General features: G+C 52.1%; 1 protein-coding gene across 1 annotated transcript in view; it reads left to right on the top strand.

Annotated features, from left to right (window-relative positions):
• The window catches only part of LRP8 (LDL receptor related protein 8), an 85,208-nt gene that overhangs the window by 21,716 nt on the left and 42,269 nt on the right, over nt 1-21,223 (top strand). Inside the window, exon 3 of the mRNA XM_063105099.1 lies at nt 16,708-16,830. Coding sequence (XP_062961169.1) covers nt 16,708-16,830 — 123 coding nt within the window. The remainder of the gene's footprint in view (nt 1-16,707; nt 16,831-21,223) is intronic.

Raw genomic sequence — 21,223 nt, 5'->3', positions numbered from 1 at the left:
ACTTTATAGATGGAGAAAATAACTCAGAGAAGAACCAGGTGGCCCAGAACGACAGAGGTCAGGCCTCCTGATGCTCTTTAAAAATTGTAACAAAATCTTAAGGGCCTACTAAGTACAAAGCCTGGGAGTGGGGGTGCTGTCACAGTTGCTGAGAAAAGTGAGGAGGAACTTCTATCACTGAATATTCTCTAGGTGCCAGGCCGTGTTGGGCACTGATATATGTTATTTCATAACTCAATACCCTGCAAGTCAGGATTTACCATTACATGTTTAGATGAGGAAAATACAGGCTCAGAGAGGTGAAGTAACCTGCCTGAGATCACACAGTTAATAAGGACAAAACCAGGATTTGAGCCCTTGGGTTCCTTAACCTGCTCCTGGTGAGTCCTCTAGGATGGCCTCTCCTCCACCCAACTGCACGGGCCGGAGCCCAGGGACAGTAGCATGGGGAGGGGAGGGAAGGTGGAAGGAGCCCAGCCAACCATTCATTTCTGGATGAATGGTGAGCCTGCCCAAGGGTGAGCCCGTGGTAGGAGAAGGGCCACAGCAAGCAGCAGACTAGAATCTTCCAAGCCTCTGTGCTAGGAAGAAATGTTCACTTGAAGAAAAGACCAAGGTGAGTGGAATCGTCCTAGGGCAGTAGGCAGTGTTCATAGGGCAGGCTGTTTCCGAATTGGCTTCCCCTCCATCCAAGCTGTAGTGAGTCCTGTCTTATTGGGGGAACCATGCTAGCTCAGGACCCCCAGGTTGATGGGCACTCCTATAAAAGGGACTCTGAGAAGTGGTGGGGGTGGCTGAAGTTTGGGCCAGGATGCGAGTGGGAAGTGAGGGTTCGCTAGACACTCGGCCCCACTCCTTCCCTCTGCTCGCCTCCCATAGCCATGTCTGTCTCCTGCACAGCTCTGTCTGGGGGCACTGAGCTGTGGCCTGTGGCCATTAACTCTGCTCATGCTGCTTGCCCTATGGCTGGCCTCACATGGGTGGGTGGCCTCGGCCAGAGCCCGGAGTCCCAGCTCTCCCAGGACCAACACCTTGAAACATGGCCACCTTCTGAAGGTCTAACTTAACTGCAGGGCTTGCCAGCACCTGGCAGGATACATGGCTTACAGTAGCCCTCCTAGTTGATTCTTTTGGCTTCTAGCAGCAGGGACCTGAGACTTTCCAGTTAGGACCGGAGTCAGCAGAAGCTTGACCTTCCCAGGTCTCTCTCAGAATATGCGACTAAGGGTGAGCACTGGGTAAGGGGACCTCCAGCAGCCCCTGCACCAAGTTCTCCTTAAAGTGAGCCTGGGGACCCCCTCTGCCCTGAGCATTTGCCAAGCGGTCCAGTGGCTGCGCGTGGGCCTGCCTTTCCTCCCCCACTTTGGCATAGCTGTCTCCCAGGAAACAGGGAATTTTCCCTCATTCCCATCATTAGGGTGCCAGGGCAAACAAACAACCTAATCCAGATGAGCCCTGCGCCACAATCACACTCTCTTTTAGGGTTTTCTCTTTATTTCTAGCAATTTTGAGAAGCCTGAAGTAATTGGTATTCCACACAGGTTAATAGAACTGCTGTCTCTTCAGTATTATGCCTTAATTTCTTTTATCGCATTGCAAGTTGGAATTAATCGCCCCTCTCCTTCCCTTTTCCCACCGAAACCTATCACCAGCCTGTCTGCTGGTTAAAGTCATCTTGTGGCAGCTCTTGGCTCCTTTCCACTTCCCTGGGAATCTTTCTGACTAGAGCCAAGAACAAGGAGGGGTGAAAAATCCATTTGTACAAAGTGGGGATCTCCTGTTGAGAACTTATTTCCCTTTCTGTTCAAAAGGAAGGAACGTGTCCAGCCTCTAGCCAGCACAGCTGACTGAGCCCCCCGTCGCTGAGAGCATTCAAGAGAGCGGAATGGCCATATGTCAGCGCTGGGAACAGGATTCCTGCACTGGCGGGGGGAGGGGGGAAGGGCAGGCCTTTGCCACTCCTGGTGCCCGGACTAAATTCTGTGAATCAAAGCTTCTAGGATTCTGTTTTGTTCGTGAGTCTAAGATTCTCTGTGATTTCAAAATTGGAAGGATTCTGTGACTCCATGGTCCTAATGTTTCAGCCAAATGGGTCTAAGTACTTTAAATTGTGTGTTTTAAGAGTCTAAGATCCCCTCCTGAGATACAGAGATTCTGTTCTGTGTTTCTAAGGCTATTTTATGTTTCCATGTGTCTCTTAAGCTGTAGTTCTGTTCCATGACTGGGTCTTGGGAGGGAGTGTAATTGCTTTGCCGAGGTTGCCTTGGCAGTGTGACCTCAGGTCAGCCCAGGCTTCTCTGGCCTCTTTTTCCCCATCTATGAAATTTGAGAATTGGACCAGATGCCCACCAGGGCTTAAGTTCCAGGTGTGTTCTGCCTGCAATTCACCCCTCGGCTCCTCCTGAGCCTCCCCGCAGTGCCCCATGTGGACTGGCCCCTCCCTCCCAAGCACCTCGTGAGACTGGAAGCTTTTCCCATCTGAGCCAAACCCCTTGTCCAGCTCTCCCCAGAGTTCCTGCAGGAAAACCAGTGGGCAGTGGGGGGAGTGGTGGTGGTAAGAAGTAAACCATGTCATTGACAAGAGCTCTACCTGCCTTGTGGAGCTGTACAGTTCACCATGTAATTTCAACATCTACAATCTCCTTTAATTCTCACCACCTGAGACCATTAGCCATATTTTATAGGTGAGGAAACTGAGGCTCTCAGAGCTTGAGTAACTCACCTATAGGTGTACAGGTTGTTCCCAGTACCTAAATTCTGAGTCACTTGCTGTTAGCACAGCTGCAGGTCCCCACCCCCAGAGTCTAACTGGACATCAGAAGTCTGGCCATTGTGATTCACGAATCTCAGTAAGAGCTTCTGTCCTGCCGATGATCTCTTCTAAGCATCTTGCTGTTGGGTGGGGGTCGTGGACCACAGGCTCACACTTCCCAGCTGGAGCCAACCCCTGGGAAGATTAAAGGACTTCCAAATGCACCAAGAAGCCAAAAACAGCCTTTCCCGTTTGCTTTTTGAATTGACCTTTTCCTTCTGGATCAAATAAGATTTCTCAGGATGGGCTTCCTCAGCCCCCACTGCTGCCAGCCAAAATCTCCCCCTTCTTTGAGGTCCAATTTAAAGCTTCCCTCTTCCAGACAGCGAACCCTCCCCAGCCCTGCGTCCTCTCGCCCCAGCAGCCCTCACTCACAGAGAAGGCAGGCGCTGGGCCGAGGGCTTGGAGACAGCCGAGTTCAGCATCCTTGTTTTACAGCTGGGGGGCACTGAGGCCTGGAGAGGAGAAATGAGTGTCCTTGGCCACACAGTGACTTCACCATCCTCAATTCTAATTAAGACCATTTTGTCTTGTTTGGGTTGTGGCCATGATGTCTAGGGTTCTTGTTTCCTCAGCTTGGCTGTAAACTCTGTGAAGGAATGTCCACCTCTCATATTTTCCTCTCCTCGTATGGAATTAGGGATAAGACAACTTGGGTTCTGGTTCTCCCTTGACTCTGTCACCTTAGGACAATCACTGCTTTTTAAGGGCTTTGCTTCCTCATCTCTCAGAGGCGGTAGTGACCCCCACCTCTTGCCATGAGGATCCAGGCAGAGGGGTTGGGGGTGGTGTCTAGAACCTGTCACTCAACTCTGCATCCACTCAGGGTCTGGGGCCAGTTTGCTAGATTCCATCTGGGCTCAGCTGAGTTTCCCAATCAGACACTCTCCTTGTCCTCCAAACACCTCCATGGCCCCCACCTCTGAGCCGAGGCTCCTCTGTTGCCCCTGCCTTTGGGTCCTTTCATTCTCTGGACCACATGCTCTGCTGTCCTCATCACACCTGTCTCCCCTCCTGAGAGCAGGTGCTGACTACATTGACCACACCACTTGGCCCTGCCCCCCACACCTGGAGTGCCCTCCGTCTATCTCTGTCCCTTTCACTCTCACCTTGTGGGGTGACTGAGGCAGGCCCATGAATGATGCACATGGAAAACCTGATTCCTTTTTCCTTTGATGTCTGGATGAGGAGACTGAGGCACAGGAGAGTAAGGGACTTGCCCGGGGCTCCCCAGGCTCAGACCACTAAGAGGCTCCCCCAACCCCAGCCTGGCTCTGTGCTACTCCCTGTGAAGGGCTTTCCCACGGCCAAAGACCCAGCTATCACTAAAAGAAACTGGGGAGGGTTTGTAGCTCCTTGAGCCCAGCTCCACAGCCGCGGTTGAGCCTCGTGTCACCAGCTTGCCGAGCCTCTGGGATGACTTACTGAGCTCGCTGCTGTCCGGTGCAGGGCTCTGGAGGTCTCAGGCTGTCAACAGGGAGATGAGTGCTATCCAGCAGGGCTGCAGATCTTTATCTCAATGCTGACAGCCAGGGTGGACACAGCCTGGAAGGGCTCCCTGCAGACACTGCCTGGATCTGGCCTGCCAGAAATATGGCAGCAGAATAAGCACTGTATGGGGAATTGAGCTTACTGATGTTCTACCCTTGGTGCTCTGGGCCCCTATGGGCCCTGGACTGGGGATCGACTCACTTCTGCTTTGTCAGAGGTGGGGGGCATTACTGCACATAATCAGTAGTTATGCTTGAGCTGGCCTTGAGAGGTGGAGGAGAGTTTTGCCAGGTGGAGGTAGAAGAAGGGCTTTCTGCCTGGTGGAGTACAGGCCCCTGGTGGCAAGGCCTATGGTTTGCCTGTGACCATTGAATGGTTATGGAAGGCAGGTAGTGGCCAGAGATAGGTCAGAGCAGTTAGCATAGCAGCTTGAAGTGTTCCTGAGTACCCTTCTAAGGCACTCGGTCATATTCCAGGGGAGATGGGAAGCTAGCAGGACAGGAAAGGATGGCTCTCTGATTATGGAGAGGCCTTTGGGAAGACAATGGCTACTGACTCTGGAATTATAGCCCCCCATCTAGAGCCACAGGGGTGGATTGTGAGGGCCTGGGCACCAAGACGTAGTTCCCTCCCTCTGTCAGCCTTGCTCTGGGCCCGGTGTTGGGTAACACTATACCTAAAGAGGAAAGGAACTTAGAGCTTATCTTGTCCAATCCATCATGCCATGGAGGAGAAAGCAAGGTACTGAGAAGGCAAGGGGCTTACACAAAGGCCACAGAGCAGAGCCAGGATCCCCAGGCCAGGGGTAGGAGGTAGCCCAATGCCAACCTCATTCTCAGTGGGAAAAAAAAATTTTTTTTTTGGCAGCTGGCTGGTTCTATGATCTGAACCTTTACCCTTGGTGTTAGAACATCACACTCTAATGAACTGAGCTAACCAGCCAGCCCTCAGTGAATTATTTTAACCTATCTTCAAGTAAACCAGCAGCCTTTCTGACACAGGTCTTAGCAGCTTCACAGAGTGACACCCTAACCTGCAAGCCTCCTGTTGGGCACACAGATCAGCAGAGGCTCCCTGTTGGCCAGTGTGAGGCTGGAGGCAGCAGAGAACTCATAGCAGCCTCCTGGGTGTGGCCTGCCCCACACTTCCTGGCGAGAAGCCCAGTGCCCAGCACAGAGGGCTCCCCAGACAGGTAGCAGGCCCGGCACCAGGAGGTAGATTTCCCAATAACTGGGTGTTGCTGCCCATTTGTCACCAGGATGGAACGATGGGGCTCCTCTCAGGAAATGCTTCTCCTACCAGCCTAATTGGTGAAAGCATTCACATTTTCCACTTAGCCAGGACTGCTCCGAGTGTGTGCAGTCACTGCCTAGTGGGTGGAGGGTGCTGCATCAACATTACTGCCAACACCAGGGGCCAGCGTGCCCTGACTGCATGGGGATAGGGAGGAGGGACCCATAGCCCCTGCTCCAGACAGGTGGGGTCATCACTTGATGATCACCCACTCTGTCAGAGGCAGTGTCTGCACTTCATGGGTTCTCGGGCCCCTCCAGCCTGGCCTCCTTGGCCCTGGCTGCAGGGTTCTGCTCTGGGCAAACCCACAGCTAACATCATACCAAACAGGGGAAAAGTTGAAAGCTTTTCCTCTAAGATCTGGAACAAGGCAAGGATGCCCACTCTCGCCACTTCTATTCAACGTTAGTACCGGAAGTCCTAGCCAGAGCAATCAGGCAAGAGAAGGAAAGAAAAGGCATCCAAATTGGGAAGGAAGAAGTTAAACTGTCCGTTTGCAGATGACAATGTCTTATATATAGAAAACCCTAAAGACTCCACTAAAAGAACTGTTAGAATTAATAAACGAATTCAGCAAAGCAGCAGGATACAAAATCAATGTGTAAAGATTGGTAGTATTTCTATACACCAATAGCGAGCTATCTGGGAAAGAAATCAAGAAAACAATTCCATATACAATAACTACCAAAAAAAACCCCCAAAATACCTAGGAGTAAATTTAACTAAGGAGGTAAAAGATCTCTACACTGAAAACTATAAAACATTGATGAAAGAAATTGAAAAAGACACAAATAAATGGAATGATATCCTGTGTTCATAGATTGGAAGAATAAAAAATGTTGAAATGTCCATACTACCCAAAGTGATCTACAGATCCAATGCAATCTCTATCAGAATACCAATGACATTTTTCACAGAAATAGAGAAAGCAGTCCTAAAATCTGTATGGAACCACAAAAAACTCTGAATAGCCAAAGCAATCTGGAGCAAAAAGAACAAAGCTAGAGTCATCCCACTGCCTGACTTCAAAATATACTACAAACCTACAGTAACCACAGCATGGTACTGGCATAAAAACATTTAGACCAATGGAACAAAATAGAAAACCCAGAAATAAATCTACACATTTATAACCAACTGATTTTGATAAAGGTGCCAAGAACATGTAATAGGGAAAGGACAGTCTCTTCAATAAATAGGGTTGGGAAAACTGGATATCTACATGCAGAAGAATGAAATTAGACTCTTGTCTCTCACCATATGCTCTGGGAGCCCTGGGTTTCCCACTCGCAGTTAGTGGAGGCTGAGAGAGCCCATGGAGGCCTGCTCTTTGTCACACAGTGTGTTGGTGACAAAGCATGGCTAGAATAAGATCTGGAGCCTTCTCCTTTTTGGAAGAAGCAGAAGAGCTGCTCCTCTTTCCATCAAGGGGCTGGTGGCAAGGAGAACAAGGTCTGGAATGTGGGGGTCCTTGGTAAGCTCCAAGGTCTACCCAGGGGAGACAGAGCCACAGATCCCCTCAGGAAGGTCTCCTGATCAGAGGAGGCTGAGTTCCTGCTGAGGTAGGTCAAGTGCTCTGCACCCAAGTGGAGGGGGAATGTGAGGCTGGGAGCCAGGCAGGACTTTGGGCTGGAGGCCCTAAAGGGTTTCTGGGCCTCTGGAGACTTCTGTTTTGAAGACACCATGAGTTTTCTTCTAGCTGTTTCCCTGGGACCTATAATCCTGGTGCCAGTGGGTGGCCAAAATCCAGGGTGGGGCTGGCCTGAGCCTGGGTCGTGGCAGGAGAGTGGCCATTTTCTCAGAGAGCTGCCTGCTTCTCTAAGCAGTGCCCCTTGCACCATGTTTGGCTTCTTTGCAGGCGCCAGGGACCCCTACTGATCCCATCCTGCCCACCTCTCCTCCTCACCCCCCAGCTATCACTAGTTCAATACCTCCTGCATCCACAAATCACTGGGACAGGAAGATGCCTTTGTGGTCTGTCCCTTGGGGATGCTCATCTTCCCTGTGGTGACAGGGAGTCCTACATACCCCAGCAAGGGCTTGGGCCTCCCTTGGTGACAGCAGGCCCGGGGATGGGCAGTGTCCGAGAGCAGCTGGGATGTGCTGGGGTCCAACGGAGGGACTTGGCTATGGGAAGCCCCAGGTGACCCTTTTGGAGGGACATGGAGCAGCACTAAGAACCACAACCCATTTGTCATGGGGTCGCGGATTCAGAATGTCAGCTAGAAGGGATCCTTAAAGATTTGTTCACGTGAGGAAACTGAAGCCCAGAATGGGAAGAGGTCATGTGGCTTGTTAAAGGTGTGGGGCCATAGCTATTCTTTGTGCACCCACTTGGCGTCAGACCTTGTGTGAGGTGGTGTCAGGGGGACAACCGGGCTGAAGAGATTGAGGAAAGAGTCCTGGATCAGGGGACAGGGACATGGGTTCAAGTTCTGACTCTGACTCTACTGGCTGGGAAGTATTGCTCAAGCCCGTTCCCCTTTCTGGAGCTCCCTCCTGTCCTTGTCTACTGGATGGCACCTCCCTCAAAGGACCCCCAGCTGAGGGCAGCATTTGGGTCATGGTGGTGTGAGCAGCTTATGGAGTGACATCTGTGTCCTCTGCCACAGGCACTGTGCTGATCCTGACACTCCCCAGTTATCCCTCAGCCCAGCCCAAGTGCCACCTCCTCCAGGAAAGCCTCCCTGTGACTGCTTCCTACTCAGTCACTCCCTCTGGTCTCTCTGACACTTTCATACCTCATTTTGACACCTCAGTGTTCGGGTTTTTGTTTTTGTCTTGTGATTTGGCCTGGTTAGAAAGTGTAACTCCTTAGTGGAATGAGTCGAAGGAGGAGAGAACCTGGGAAATTGAGGGAAACTTTTCCCAATTTAAAAGCAAGGATGCCCTCACCAAAAAGTGGCCTCACCATGCCACCCACTCATGCTTTCTTTCATCCTCTCCCTCAGACCCTTCCTGTGTCTACCCTCCTCCTCAGTACCTGCAGCTTTTCAGTCCCCTCATTCTCCCCAGGTGGGATGAGAGAGCGGGGAAGAAAGCACATGCAGATGTCACCTGCTGATGGGGCTGGAGCCCTGGAATGTGCCAGGCAGCATGGAGCCAAGAGCCGAGCCCTGGCTGCCACGCTTGCTGGGTGCTGGCTCTGCGCTATTAGGTCAGGATGCTGTGGGAGCGGTCTGCGCTCCCCATACCGCCGAGAGCCCGGAGTCGGGGACTGTCAGCTGTGGATGTGTGGACTCAGAGAAATAGTCCCTTGCAGGGATTGAATCGGGCCGGCCACAGCCTATCAACATCTCTGACTCCGGCAGTAACTGTCACGGAGTCTCATCACAGGGGTTCAGGTGTGCAAATCAGAGTTGCAGTCTTAGAGCCTTGGTCCTTAGAGAGTCAGAAGCTGAAACACATGCAAATTATTTTTAATGTTGTAATAGACCCACAGGATCTTTAAACTAAGGGTTTTTAGGAACATCACATGTCTGGAGAGGGGCTAGGATGTGAAGCCAGTGTTGCCAGACCCCAGGGTTTCACGGAGGCCCCAGCAGGGCTGTTGGGCTGATGGGGAAACAGCTTATGGAGTCTCCCCACCCCACCCTACTTGCAACCGTGCAGCCCCATTTTAATCTGTTTATATGTTGGGGTTTCAGGTGGAAAAAGGGTTCATCTACTTAAAAATAAAGAATAAAGTTTGCCAGGCTCTGGGCTGTGCCCCAGCTCTGTGCCAGGACCTGCCACAGTCTGAGAGGGTGGCTCTGGCAGTGGGTGGACAGACAGGCGGGCCAGGGCCTCCCAGGAGGGGGTGCAGGTTGCTCCGAGCCACTGTCTCCTCCCCCTCTCACTCCTGCTGTGTTGTTGCTGCAGCCAGAGAACACTCTGGGTCTGTTGTCCCGTTGACTAGGGTGACAGTTTAATAGTAGCTTCCTGGGCTGTCATTTAAATCTGCCTGCCAGGTTAGTAGGCCAGGGGTGGGCTGGCACGCCCCCTGGCCCCCACCCCGGATCTTCCTTCAGCTGGCAGTGGTCGTCTTGGCAACGCCAGGGCCTGGCGAGCTCTGCAGAAGAGTAATGGGGGGGGGGGGGGAGCAACCCTTTCATCTCCCCGACCCGGGTACAAGTGGCCCAGCTGCTTTAGGGCTGGGCTGCGGGCTGGAGCCAGGCCACCCGGTGCTGGCCTAGGCCTGGGAGAGGAAGTGGCAACAGCCGAGTCTTTTCCATGCACCAGGCTCCAAGATGGGGGCTTTACATCTTTGCTCTCTTGATCTTTCAACTGTCCTATAGGGAAAGGGACCTGCCCCAGGTCGCTCAGCAATAGTGCTAACCTGGAATCCACCTTTCTTTTTGGGTCTCTGCTCTGTCCTCAAAAGAACATTTGCTGGGGCCCAAGACCTCTCTGCAGAAACCAGAGGGCAGACAGAGCCTGTATCCCTGACATCTCTCATCTCTCTGTCCCAGGTGGCCTGGTATCCATCCCCTCTCCCCCATCCTGGGCCCTCCTCGAGACATGTCTCTGCTCTTTGGACCAAGGTCTTTCCAGTGGGGCCCCCTCAGCTTCAGTCTGAGCTGAGTGCTCTGTGCACCTTCCAATTTTTATGGCCTGGTTGGGCTGGCCCAGAGACAGATGGCTGAATACCAGCCTGTGCTGTGTGACCATAGGCCAGCCCTTCACTTCTCTGGGCCTCATCTTCTCATCTGTGGGATGAGTGGCTTGCACCCCAGCATGTTTTCCCAGGTGTGGCTCATTGGATCACTTGTTTCTCGGGAAATTAATAGATGTGGCATCCAAGAAAGGAGTTCCTTGGTTAAACAAGTTTGGAAGTGCTGGAGGAAACACTATTGGATTTCTGTACTGCAGCCTTTCTCAGGGCCTTTAGTAAGCCAGTGGGCATCATGAATCTCCAAGGGGGAAAATAACTGTCCCACATGTCTGGCCATCCTGTTCTCTCTTCTTCTGTTAGGGGCCAGTCGTCCATCTTGCATGGTCTCACCAAATTCCAGAGGATGTTCTGGCAATTTGGAGCCATGGGTTTTGTTGGCTGCTGAACAGCAGCCCTGTGCTTAGCAAGAGGCTGGGTGGGTTTCTAGGTGAGCTCAAGGAGAGCCAGGCCTCTGCACTGGGCCTCTGAGGGCCAGCTTGGGGCCAAGCAGGGGCAGCTAGCCCCTCGCCTGATGGAACTTCCAGGCCCCTTGCCACTTGCCTCCTCCCCAGCTCCTAGTGGCCGCTCTTCTGGCTCCTCGACGCCCCAGATCCTGTGATCCCTCTTCCTGGAATGCCCTTCCTTGCTCTCCCCCTTCCCACAGCTTGGCTGACTCCTCTTCCTTGAACACAGTGCCCTCCAGGAAGCCCTCCCTGACCCCTGGGCTGGGTTAGGTGGCACTTCCCTGGCTTCCTGGCCACACAGTGGGACTGGGTGTCAATACTTGGGTTCACATGCAGTCCTCCCACAGACGTGAGCTGTGAACTTGAACATCACGTCTCTCTAAGCCTTGGCTTTCAGGCTTGTAAAATGGGTGAGCTGTACAGGGGGCTTCAAGACCCTGGGCTCTGACATGGCGGAGCATTCTGATGGCCAAAAGGAAGCCACGCCCCGCTGGGCAGCCCCAACTGCTGTTTGTTTTGAAGCCCCTCTCTGCACTGGGGCTGTAGGACGAGTGTGGGTCGGGAACAGCTGCATGAAGGCTGCAGGCTGTCTCAGGGGAGGACGCCTCTGGGGGCGGAGAAGCTGGGAGGTGCTGCATGATCATTTAATTTCACAAGATCATAGATTTTGGGTATTGACTGAGAGGGGCTTCAGAATCAGTCAGCACCACACCCCCATTTCCCAAAGAGGAGGCAGGCCCGGACGTGTTAACTGACGGGCCTGGTGTCACACACGGCAGCTGGGGCCAGGGCTGCAACCTCACACACTTCAGACTTGCTCCTTTTTGCTTTTCAGTTTGTAAAGCCTAAGTGCCGTCCTTCGCCCACTTCTCCTCACAACAACCCTGTGTGTTTTGTGAGGCAGGGACCAGATGCCTGAATGCAGATGAAGACAGTGAGGCTCAGAGAAGTTGTGTGACTTGCATAAGGTCACACAGCCCACAAGGGACAGAGCAGAGTTCAATTGGCCATGGACTGTCTGACTTTCCTTGGCCTGTGTTCTTGTTATAAACAGCAGCTCTCACTTCCTTTGTCCTAGATTTGTCGCTCTCCCCCATGCTGCCCTGGGGTCAGCCCCTCCTCACTGCCCCCTGGAATTCCAAGTCCTTTGTGGCAGGCTATCTGTTGCCATGGCACCAGATTATGATGTCACAGACCCTGGATGACTATGTATCACTCCTGGGCTGTAGAGTACAGGGACTCACAGAGGTGGGCATTGTCCAAGGAGCAGACTGGCATGAAGGGACATAAATCCCTGGAAACAGGGAGCCACAGCCTTGAGCCCAGCTGGGGAATCGCCCTGGGAACCGGAAGCAAGTCCAGGAGAGTGGGGGTCTGGCGTGGCTTGCTCTGACAGCCTTAGAATGACTGCTCAGCCCTTATCTCTTGGCAGGACTGATATGGCCTCTTGACCAGGGACTATTGGGCACATTACACTGAATGACCACCAGAATCCCCTAGGAGAGTCTTTTTGCCTTTGTCCTTGTGGCAGAGCTGCATGAGAAAGCCATATCCCCACTTGCCCAGAGAGGGAAGGAATTTGCCCAGGTTCTCCCAATGAGGAAGTGGTCGTGCCAGGATTCAGTCTCAGCTCTGATTCCAAATCCTTCCATGTGGTTGCACTTCTGATAGGGCCCTCTAAGGTGGTTTAGTCTAGTCTTCAACCTGAAAGTGACCACTGCCCCAGTTTCCCCGGGGAAGTCCATTAGCAGAGCACAGGTCATCACAGGCCCAGGTTTGCTCTGCTGCACACTTCTGGGCACATTCCAGGGCACATCTCACCATGTGCTATGTGGCTGATCTGCCCCACTGCCTTGTCCTATGGCGCCTGGGACCTAAGAGGCATTTCACTGCATTTACCTCTCTGGGATTTTCACTCTTCGGCTAGTAATGCTGAGGTGGTTGAGGGCCTTAGTAGAAAAAGCCCAAGCTTTGGCAGCTGCCACACGGAATTGAAATCCCATGTCTGCCACCTATGACCCTCACCTCTTTGAGCCTCAATGTGCTCTTCAGTAAAATGGAACCAACAACAGCTACCAGGATAGCTGTGAGGAGTCACTGCAATATTGGGGGAAAGGTCCCAGGCCAGAGAGCCAGGGTAGAAAATGTCTAAACTGGTCTAGACAGTGAACACATCTGTTCCCCAAACACCACCCATCCCTGTAGCTGCCATTCCCTGGGCCCAGCTGACCTCATGCTGCCCTTCAGGACTGTGATGGTGCTTTTGGCTGCTCTGGCCTCCTTGCCCAGTGCTTGTCAGGGCTTGGCACACAGAGAGAGACCAAGCTTACCCCCGGGCTTCGAGAATGCCAGGGAAGAAAGGGTCCTGGAGGGTATCTGTCTGTCCTATGTGCAGTGATAGAGCTCCTTCATCACCTTCTTCTTCCAGCCTTGCTTCTCTGGGCACTGCGTGGTCCTGCATCTTGCCAGCCTTACCCACTTGCTCTGAGCTCCCAGGGACTGGGCTGAGCTGATTCTCTTCTGTGTTCTCAGGGCAGAATCTGGGTCAGATGTGAGGCTCATTGAATACTGCGCTGAAGCTTCCATGGGGCTTTCCTACCTACTTTGGTGCTTTTCTTCCACATCTGATACCACCAAGCATTTGTTTGGGGGGGCATGATAGAGAAGAGCAGGAGCCTGGCTACGGGTTCAGACTGTGGCCCTGCTCCCACCCAGGTGTGACCGGAAATGTAACTTAACATCTCCAGGCCTGGATTTCCTCCTATGTCAAGTAGGGACATAATGGGTCCTTTGTAATGGGGTTTCTTGGGTAAAACACCTAGCACAGAGGTTGGCACACAGGACACACTTAGTGTATGTTAGCATAGGAAAAAGAAAAAAATAGGATACATGTTTCTTTTTTTGGATGCTGAGCTTCTTGCAAAGGGAAATCCTCCTGTGTTCATGTTAGGAAACTCCTCAGGTGCTGTGGTTCATCATGGTACTTACTTTAAGATGATTACGGACTAGGATTGACCAAAAAGCGGCATTGGTATCTATCACAGACAATAACCTCTCAGTGCAGGGCTCGGGGAGGGCTTCTTGCAGGCCTTGGGCTGAGAGACAGGAGAGCTGGTTCTTATCCCTGCCTTGCTGTGTTTCCCTGGGCCAGCTCCTTTCCCTCTCTGTGCCTCAGGCTCCCCATCTGTAGGTGGACTCTGATTCCTTGGGTTTCTTCTAGCCCTGCACATGCAGAGGCAGTCTGCCAAGGAAACTCATTTTGGAATACAGATACACCGCAAAGATTCCATTGAAAAGAAAGGCAGAAATGGGACAGATTCAGGGGACTCAATCTCTCTCCCCAAATCCCTGCCAGGCTGCCCAAGGGAGGGGGAACAGTCATGTGGCTCCAGAGGCAGCCAGAAGGACTGTGGGAAGATTTAAATAAAGATGGCCCATGGGAAGGAGCTTCCTGGGGAGAAGGTGAGCCCTGGCCCTGGAGGTGTGGGAGCAAGGCTGGGCAGCTGTGTTTGCAATTGGTTCAGTGTCCCTCCTGCGCTGAGATCTACCCTGGGTTGTGTCTTGTGCCAAATCTGACATAGTCCCTGTGCTGGAAGGACACTGGAGAGACAGGGAGGAAAGCAAACCCTGTTGGACTATGGGGATCAGTGATGATCTAGAGCAGAGGTCATCAAACTACAGACCATGGGCCAAATCCAGCCTGCCACCTGATTTTGTAAAGTTCTATTGAAACATCATCATGCTCACTCATTTATCTATTGTCTGTGGCTGCTTCTGACCCATAAGGCAGAATTGAGTAGCATGACAGAGACCACATTGTCCTTGGAGCCTAAAATATCTACTCTTTGGTCCTTTTCAGAGAAAGTTTGGCAACCTCAGCTCTAGAGAGGCAGTCAGAGGATTGTGGAAGCTCAGGGGAGAGGCCCCTGACCAAGACTGGAGGTTTTCAAGAAAGGCTTCTTGGAGGAGGTGATATTTAAGCCCAGTGTATAATGGAAAGAAGGTGGAGTTGGGGGAAAGGGCTTTCAAAGGACAGCCTGGGCAAGGCATGATGGTATAAATAGTATGGGGTGCGCAGGGACCCACCAGCAGTCAAGGTGGGGCTGACTGGAAGTATGGGAGAGGCAGATGAGTGAAGACCCTGGGGAGAGCAGGATCCTGGTGGCCTCTGAAGTCACATCTAGCCCCAAGGTCATTCAAAGTGAGGACTTTGGAGGTCTGTGCTCCCCAAGGCCTGGATAAGTCACTGCTGTGCTGAGGAAGCCTCCTCTGGACTGAAAAGAGACCTCTCTCCCCACCCACCTGCATTTCTGGGCCTCCTGATCTGGACCTACCACACCTGAAAGATTATATCTTACCAAATCACCCTCCCTTCTCATGAAGAAAGAAACTAAGGGCCAGAAAGAGACAGTGATTCACTTGAGGGCACACAGCAAAACACAGCACAGCGAAGACTCAAATCCAGACCTCCTAGCCCCTGCCCCGTGCTCTTTTTCTCCCACTTTGTTGCTCTGTAGCAGGTCCTGGGCCCTCAGCCCAAGTATGGGCAGGGGATATGTAAATTGAAAGCAGATGTGATACAGATAAACCCTCAGCAATTCAGAGGCCCAGGGCTGCTATGGCAGATGCAGGGAGTCAAGGCTGGGGTCCTCAAGGTCTCCTTTCTAGTCTCTAACACCCCCCCCCCCGACACACACACCTGCTGGGGGTAGCCAGGCAGCCCCAGCTCACCCGCTGAAGGCCTGTCAGGGCAACTGCCTCGCTCCTGCCCTGGCCTGACAGATGCGGTCAGCGCTGGGTGCTGATGCTCAGGAGGGGGCTGAAGCACCAGGACAGCACAGAGCAATAATAATCAGGCTCCGGAGGATATGGTCAGCCCCTTCCTGTCCCTCCCTGACCCTGAAACTCTAGTTCCTCTCAGGACAAGGCACAGAGGGCAGCAAAGAGTTTTGGGCTGGGGCTGGTCCCTTTCTTGTCTCAGCTCTGCTACCAGCTGTGAGATCTCAGCCTGCTTACATCTCGTGTGGGTAGAGAACACCCCATTTTTTTTTTGCTTCTAATTAAGACCCAAACCATGAAAATAGCGATAGCTGCTGCTTATTGATCATCTGCTATATGCCAGAATCTCTGATGCATATTTTTTTTCGTTTTAGAAAAAAATTTTTTTAATTTAATTTTATTTTACTTCTCAAAATACATTGTACTTGATTTTTCTGCTGCATATTCTTCATACATTATAACTTCTTGTTACTCTTCCTCATAGCCCTTGATTTTCTTCTCCCCGTTCTATAGATAAGAAAATGGAGGCTCAGAGGTTAAGTAACATCCCCAAGGTCACATAGATAGGAGGCAGCAAAGCTGGGATTAAAATCCCTGCTGCAGTGTGGAAGTGCCCCCTGCAGGCTGTAAGTGCCTTAGGAGCAGGGACTGATTTAGGTGTCTTGTCCAGAATATGCTCTTTCCCCCACTTCGAACACAAAATACCTCATTCATCTTGCAACAAAGTCATCATCTACTTTGAGGGTTTATGATCCTCAGCTCCCTGGTGCTAGCAGAAGGGGCTTCGACTTCTGGTCTGGTTGGTGGGAGTGGGACAGGCAGGTAAAGGAACTGAGAACAGGCCGAAGGGGCTATAACAGCTGCCATAGGGAATCAGGGAGGGCTTCCTGGAGGCAGTGACAGTGGAACTGGACTTTGTGGGAAGAGAGGGGTGTGACAAGGATGTGACAGGTCCTGTCACCCTTGCTGGACTTGAGCTCCTGGACTTGGAGAGCAGGGCCAGGGTGTTACCCGACTTCATGTGGAGCTTAGTAAACTCCTGTGGAATTAGTAAGCATTTCTCTCCTGTCCTCTCCCCTTGGTTGGTGAGGCACTCCAAGGCCTACCGTGGGAGGTCAGGTGGTTCAGCTTTCAGACCAACCACATTCTGGTCACCCCGTTGCCACCTGACTGTGTGTCCTAGAGAAGCCTCCTGTGTTCACCAGGCCCTTCTCCCTCTTCTCCCTGTCCTGCAGCCAAGAAGACCTGTGCGGACAGCGACTTCACCTGTGACAATGGCCACTGCATCCCCGAGAGGTGGAAGTGTGACGGCGAGGAGGAGTGTCCTGACGGCTCCGATGAGTCCGAGACCACGTGCAGTGAGTCCCGCCTCTTGGGCTGGGGAGAGCGGGCCTTGCTGCAGGCCTCAGTCTCCTCATCAGACTTGAGTTGTTGGGAGGTTGTGCGGCTCAAGTAAGGTGATCAGTTGAACCCTTGGTGCCGAGCCCTCGGGGGCGCCTGGTAAACAGTCGGGTGTGTCTAGATGCTGGTTTCTGGTCGCCTGTTTCTAGGCTTTCTTCACAGCCGTCTTGCAGATTGGATACTGTCCCCATAGCACTAGGTGCTGGATACAGGCCTGTTGAACCCTTCTGCCCGGAAGTAGCCCTAGTACATCCTCTGGGTCTCCCCGACGATTGTTCTTGTGGATCCTCATCATCATCCCAATAGTGCTGATGGCGGCTGGCACTTCCTAAGTGTTTACTGTGTGCCAGGCACTGCGCTAAGCTCTTTGCGTGCAGTAATTCCCTCTATCCCCACAGCAGCCTCATGAGATATAGTACTGTTAACTTTCTGAATTTTGTAAAGGAGGACACTGAAGCTCAGAGAGATTGAGTGGTTTGCCCACGGCCACCCAGTCAGGACCTTGAGGCCCCAGCCCTTTCCTCTGCCCTGAGCGGGCTGAGTCCAGGAGCCCTGGCTTCCATGGCCGGCTGGGTGGCAGCAGAGGCAGCCAGGGGTGAGGTGGAGGGCTGGAGCCAAGCCCCAGACCCACCTCCCACACTCAGGGCTTTGTCTCTCCATGATTTCTTTTCCAAGCTCTAATCCTCAAAGCAAACTTACACCCGGCAGGTCATTCCGTGACATTTGTTAAATTAAAAAGGAGATGAGAAGGGGGTGGGGAAGGACTCAGCAGTCCTGAGTCAGAGCTTCAGCAGCGGGAGCCTGAGACAAAAGGCTTGGAGGAAGGGGGAGGGTGTGGAGGACAGTGGGGCTGGTGGGGACCCAGGAGTCCCTCTTTAGGGGTAACAGTCACCCCAGAAGCAGAGGCAAAGACAATGGAGGCCAGAGTCCCATGTAGGGCTGCTGCTGGTGATAACTGGGTTTCCTTGTATCCTAGCAACAGAGCTACCAGTCTCCACATGAGAGAAAGAGAAAGGGAGGGAGGGAGGGAGAGAGGGAGAGAGAGAGGGAGGGAGAGAGAGAGAGAGAGAGAGAGAACATGCACGAGAGCGAACCCCGCCTGGGAAAAGCGGCCCCTCATTTCCTTGTATAGCTACAGCTGCCCTTGCCCTCCACAGTCCTGCCACAGGCCCCGTCCTTTCCTCACCCCACTGAGGAGTCACACTGCATCCTGTCCTGGAGGCTCCTGCGCGGGAGGGAAGCCCAGTGCTTTGTTCTGAGCTTTGGAAGGAACAAAGCCTGGCCACGCCCACTTGTGACTTTCATCCTCATGCCAACGTTGGAAAGGAGGTGGATCCCCACTTAGAGAGAAGGAAACTGAGGCTGGAGCAGGTTCAGCCACTCGCCCAGGGCTGCCCAGAGAACAAGGGGCAGAGCTGTGTGCAGCCTGGAGTGTGTGTTGGGGGAGGAGGGCTGTGGCCGCAGGGGGCTTTTCCTCCACTGCAGTCAGCCAGCTCTGCCATCCGCACCCCACTCCTGCAGCTGCCCCACATACCAGGGCAGAAAGGGAAGGGAAAGCAGCCTCCTTGTGGGTATTAATGGGGGGCTGGCTGTCTTGCTGCCTGAGGGCTGTACTCCCTCTTCTCCCCACATCTGCCTCTTTTGTTGATGTCTCTTTTCATGTTCCTTCCTGTCCCCCAATGGGCTGCCCCACCCCTGTGCTCGTCATCTCTCTTCCCTGCCTACCCAGTGTTTCCCTCTGTCTTCCTCCCTTGTCCACCCCAGCACTTGCTGCCTTCCCACCCTCTGGGCTGTGCAGCCCTCCTGCTTCCCAGGCCCACTTTTATTTGACAGTTGAGGAACTGGAGGCCCAGAGAAGCTGATAGACCTGCTTCAAAGACATACAGCTTGTTGGTGGCAGGTCTCCCTTCCATGACAAAGACAGGCTCCTTGAGCTCTCGGAGGTTTGACAGGTGCCCCTGGGAGCAGCAGCCATAGCAGCAACCCAGGAGACAAGATGCCCAGCTCTCATGTGGGCTATCCTGATAATTCACTGTGAGGTCCTACATACCTTCTCACCTTTCTCTGGGCTCTGATCTCCAACATTCCAGAATTTCAAAGACTTTACAATTTCAAGATTCCCTTCTCTTAGTATTCTGAGACCTTCTTTCTCCCTTTTCTGAGCCCGGCTGGGGCACAAGGCCCAGGACCCCTCTTCCTGTGCAGTTAAACATTGGTCAGAGGCAGGCAAGGACTATGGGTGGGGGGGGTGCCGGGAGGAGGTCAGCCAGAGTGGGACCCCGAGAGTCAGGCAGAATTTGGGGCAGCAGGACCTGGTAGAAGGCTTGCTCACAGCTTCCCAACTGAATGAGAACTCAGCAGCCAACCCACTGTCCATTTAATTGGCGTTGCTATAGCAACCTCCATAGCCTACCAGGTTCCTGGGGCTGTGCCAGCTCCCAGGATAGAGCCCACTCCCCACCCCTAAAAGAAAGATTATAGACAGTAAAGTGTAGTGAGTTTGTTGGTATCTGAAATAGTTGGGTTCAGGTCCTTTACCCTGTGAGACTTCAGGCAAGTTGCCTCATCTTCCTGAGCCTCAGTTTATTCATCTGTAAAATGGGGTGATGATACCTGCCTTATGGGGGTTGCGAGAATCAAATGAGAAAATGCAAGTGTTGCTGCTGGAGTACATGGCAGTGTTATATTTTAGTTATATTTTGACTCTAAGCCCTCTCCCCCCAGACACAACTTTTTATTAGAACATTATAGTATTAGAATAGTATAAGTGAAGGGGGGTTCACTGAGAGGGAAAGGGACATGGGAACAAGTCCCAATTCTTGTGTTTCCCCCATTATGTTATCTGACCCCACCTGGCCGGGGGTTTCTTCCAGCTGTTTCTCTCTGGTTCTGCATTCTGTACGTATCAAATATAGCCAGGAGTCACCACAGAAAAGCCCAGTGTTTGCCTAATGAAAGTAGCATTTCAGCTCTAATTATAGCTCATTTGATTGGGGATGGCTTCTGACCCACCTTCAGGCATCTCTTGGGAGGGTTAAAGGCTAGAGGGAGGGGAAGATTGTTCAAGGTGAATAAGTTACAGTTCTGGGTGCTACTTATTGAATACGTAGATTTGTTTTCATGTGTCTTAGAACCTTTCCATCTGGAAGGGGGATTTCACTGATTAACCAAGCTGACCTTCCTCTTACAGGTCAGGAAATGAAGGTGCAGAGATTTTTCTGAAATCACTCAGCAAGTTCAGGTCTGACCCAGCTAGAAGCATTTTGCCTGACCCTATGTGAAGTAGTTTGATGTAACTACCCCCTTCTGTACAGTGGGATGGTCCCATGCTGTGCTTCCTGGAGCAGGAGCTGGACAGAGTGACTCTGGTTGTTCCCATCGCCTGAGTCTCTGGTCCTCTAGAGCTGGTGGTCCCCATTTGGCAGTTGTTTGCCTCTAAAATTTACGTGAGTTGACACTGTAGACATGTTCAATCAGTGAGCAGCCACCAAGTGCTTTCATTCTTTTATTCAACAGACATTTCCCTTTTTGTTAATTTGTGAATTTATGAATTGAAGAAAGTGCCAATGGATTTGGATTTCTGGGGCAGGATTCTCTGGGAATTTATAAATGCCTTCAACTACTCCAAGATGGAGTTTCAAGACTCCTTGCCAACACTGAAGTGTTCCTATTGTCTGAGAGACAATGGGGTCCTCAGATGCTTGGATGGCAGGATAAGGCATCCTTCAGGGGTACCTGCCGTTTGCATTTGTATTTCATGAAATAAAACAAGGGCAACTTTTTCTGAGCTCCGGGATTGTTCCAGGCTCTGAGTATAGGGATTTTCATGTTGTTTCCTCATTTAAACCACCCACCAACCCCATTTTCAGATGAGGGGATCCAGTGTGCAGAGAGGTTAAGTGACTTGCCTAAGGACCTTAGTGTTAGTAAATGAGATTTGGACACAGATCCATCTGACTGCAAAACCCATGTTCTTTCTCCTACGTCATGCTGACTGGGGGCCTTTGGATTTAGTTATCCTGACAGTGGACATCTGATGGCCATCTTGCAGAACCTGCTGAGCAAAGGCTCAGTGAGCCCTCTTCCTCCAGTGACGCCTTTCCAGCCCAGAGGTTCCAGGGAGACCAAAGGGGTCTGCTTTTCTCATGAGCAACAGTTAAATGCAGTAAATTCAGCAGTGTGTTTACACCTGGTATGGAAGTCCAGCACACCACAAGACTTTGAACAAATGACTTACTCTCTCTAGGCTTTGCTCTCTTCATTCATAAAACAGAGGTAATACAGTAGTCCCCCCTTATCTGCAGTTTCGCTTTCCCGCAGTCAAGAAGGCTGAGTACAGTATAGTAAGAT

This window comes from Cynocephalus volans, chromosome 8 (genome assembly GCF_027409185.1).
Source record: "Cynocephalus volans isolate mCynVol1 chromosome 8, mCynVol1.pri, whole genome shotgun sequence".
Classification (NCBI taxonomy): Eukaryota; Metazoa; Chordata; class Mammalia; order Dermoptera; family Cynocephalidae; genus Cynocephalus; species Cynocephalus volans.
The sequence above is the reverse complement of the archived record's forward strand: the minus strand, read 5'-3'. Positions and strand labels throughout refer to the sequence as shown.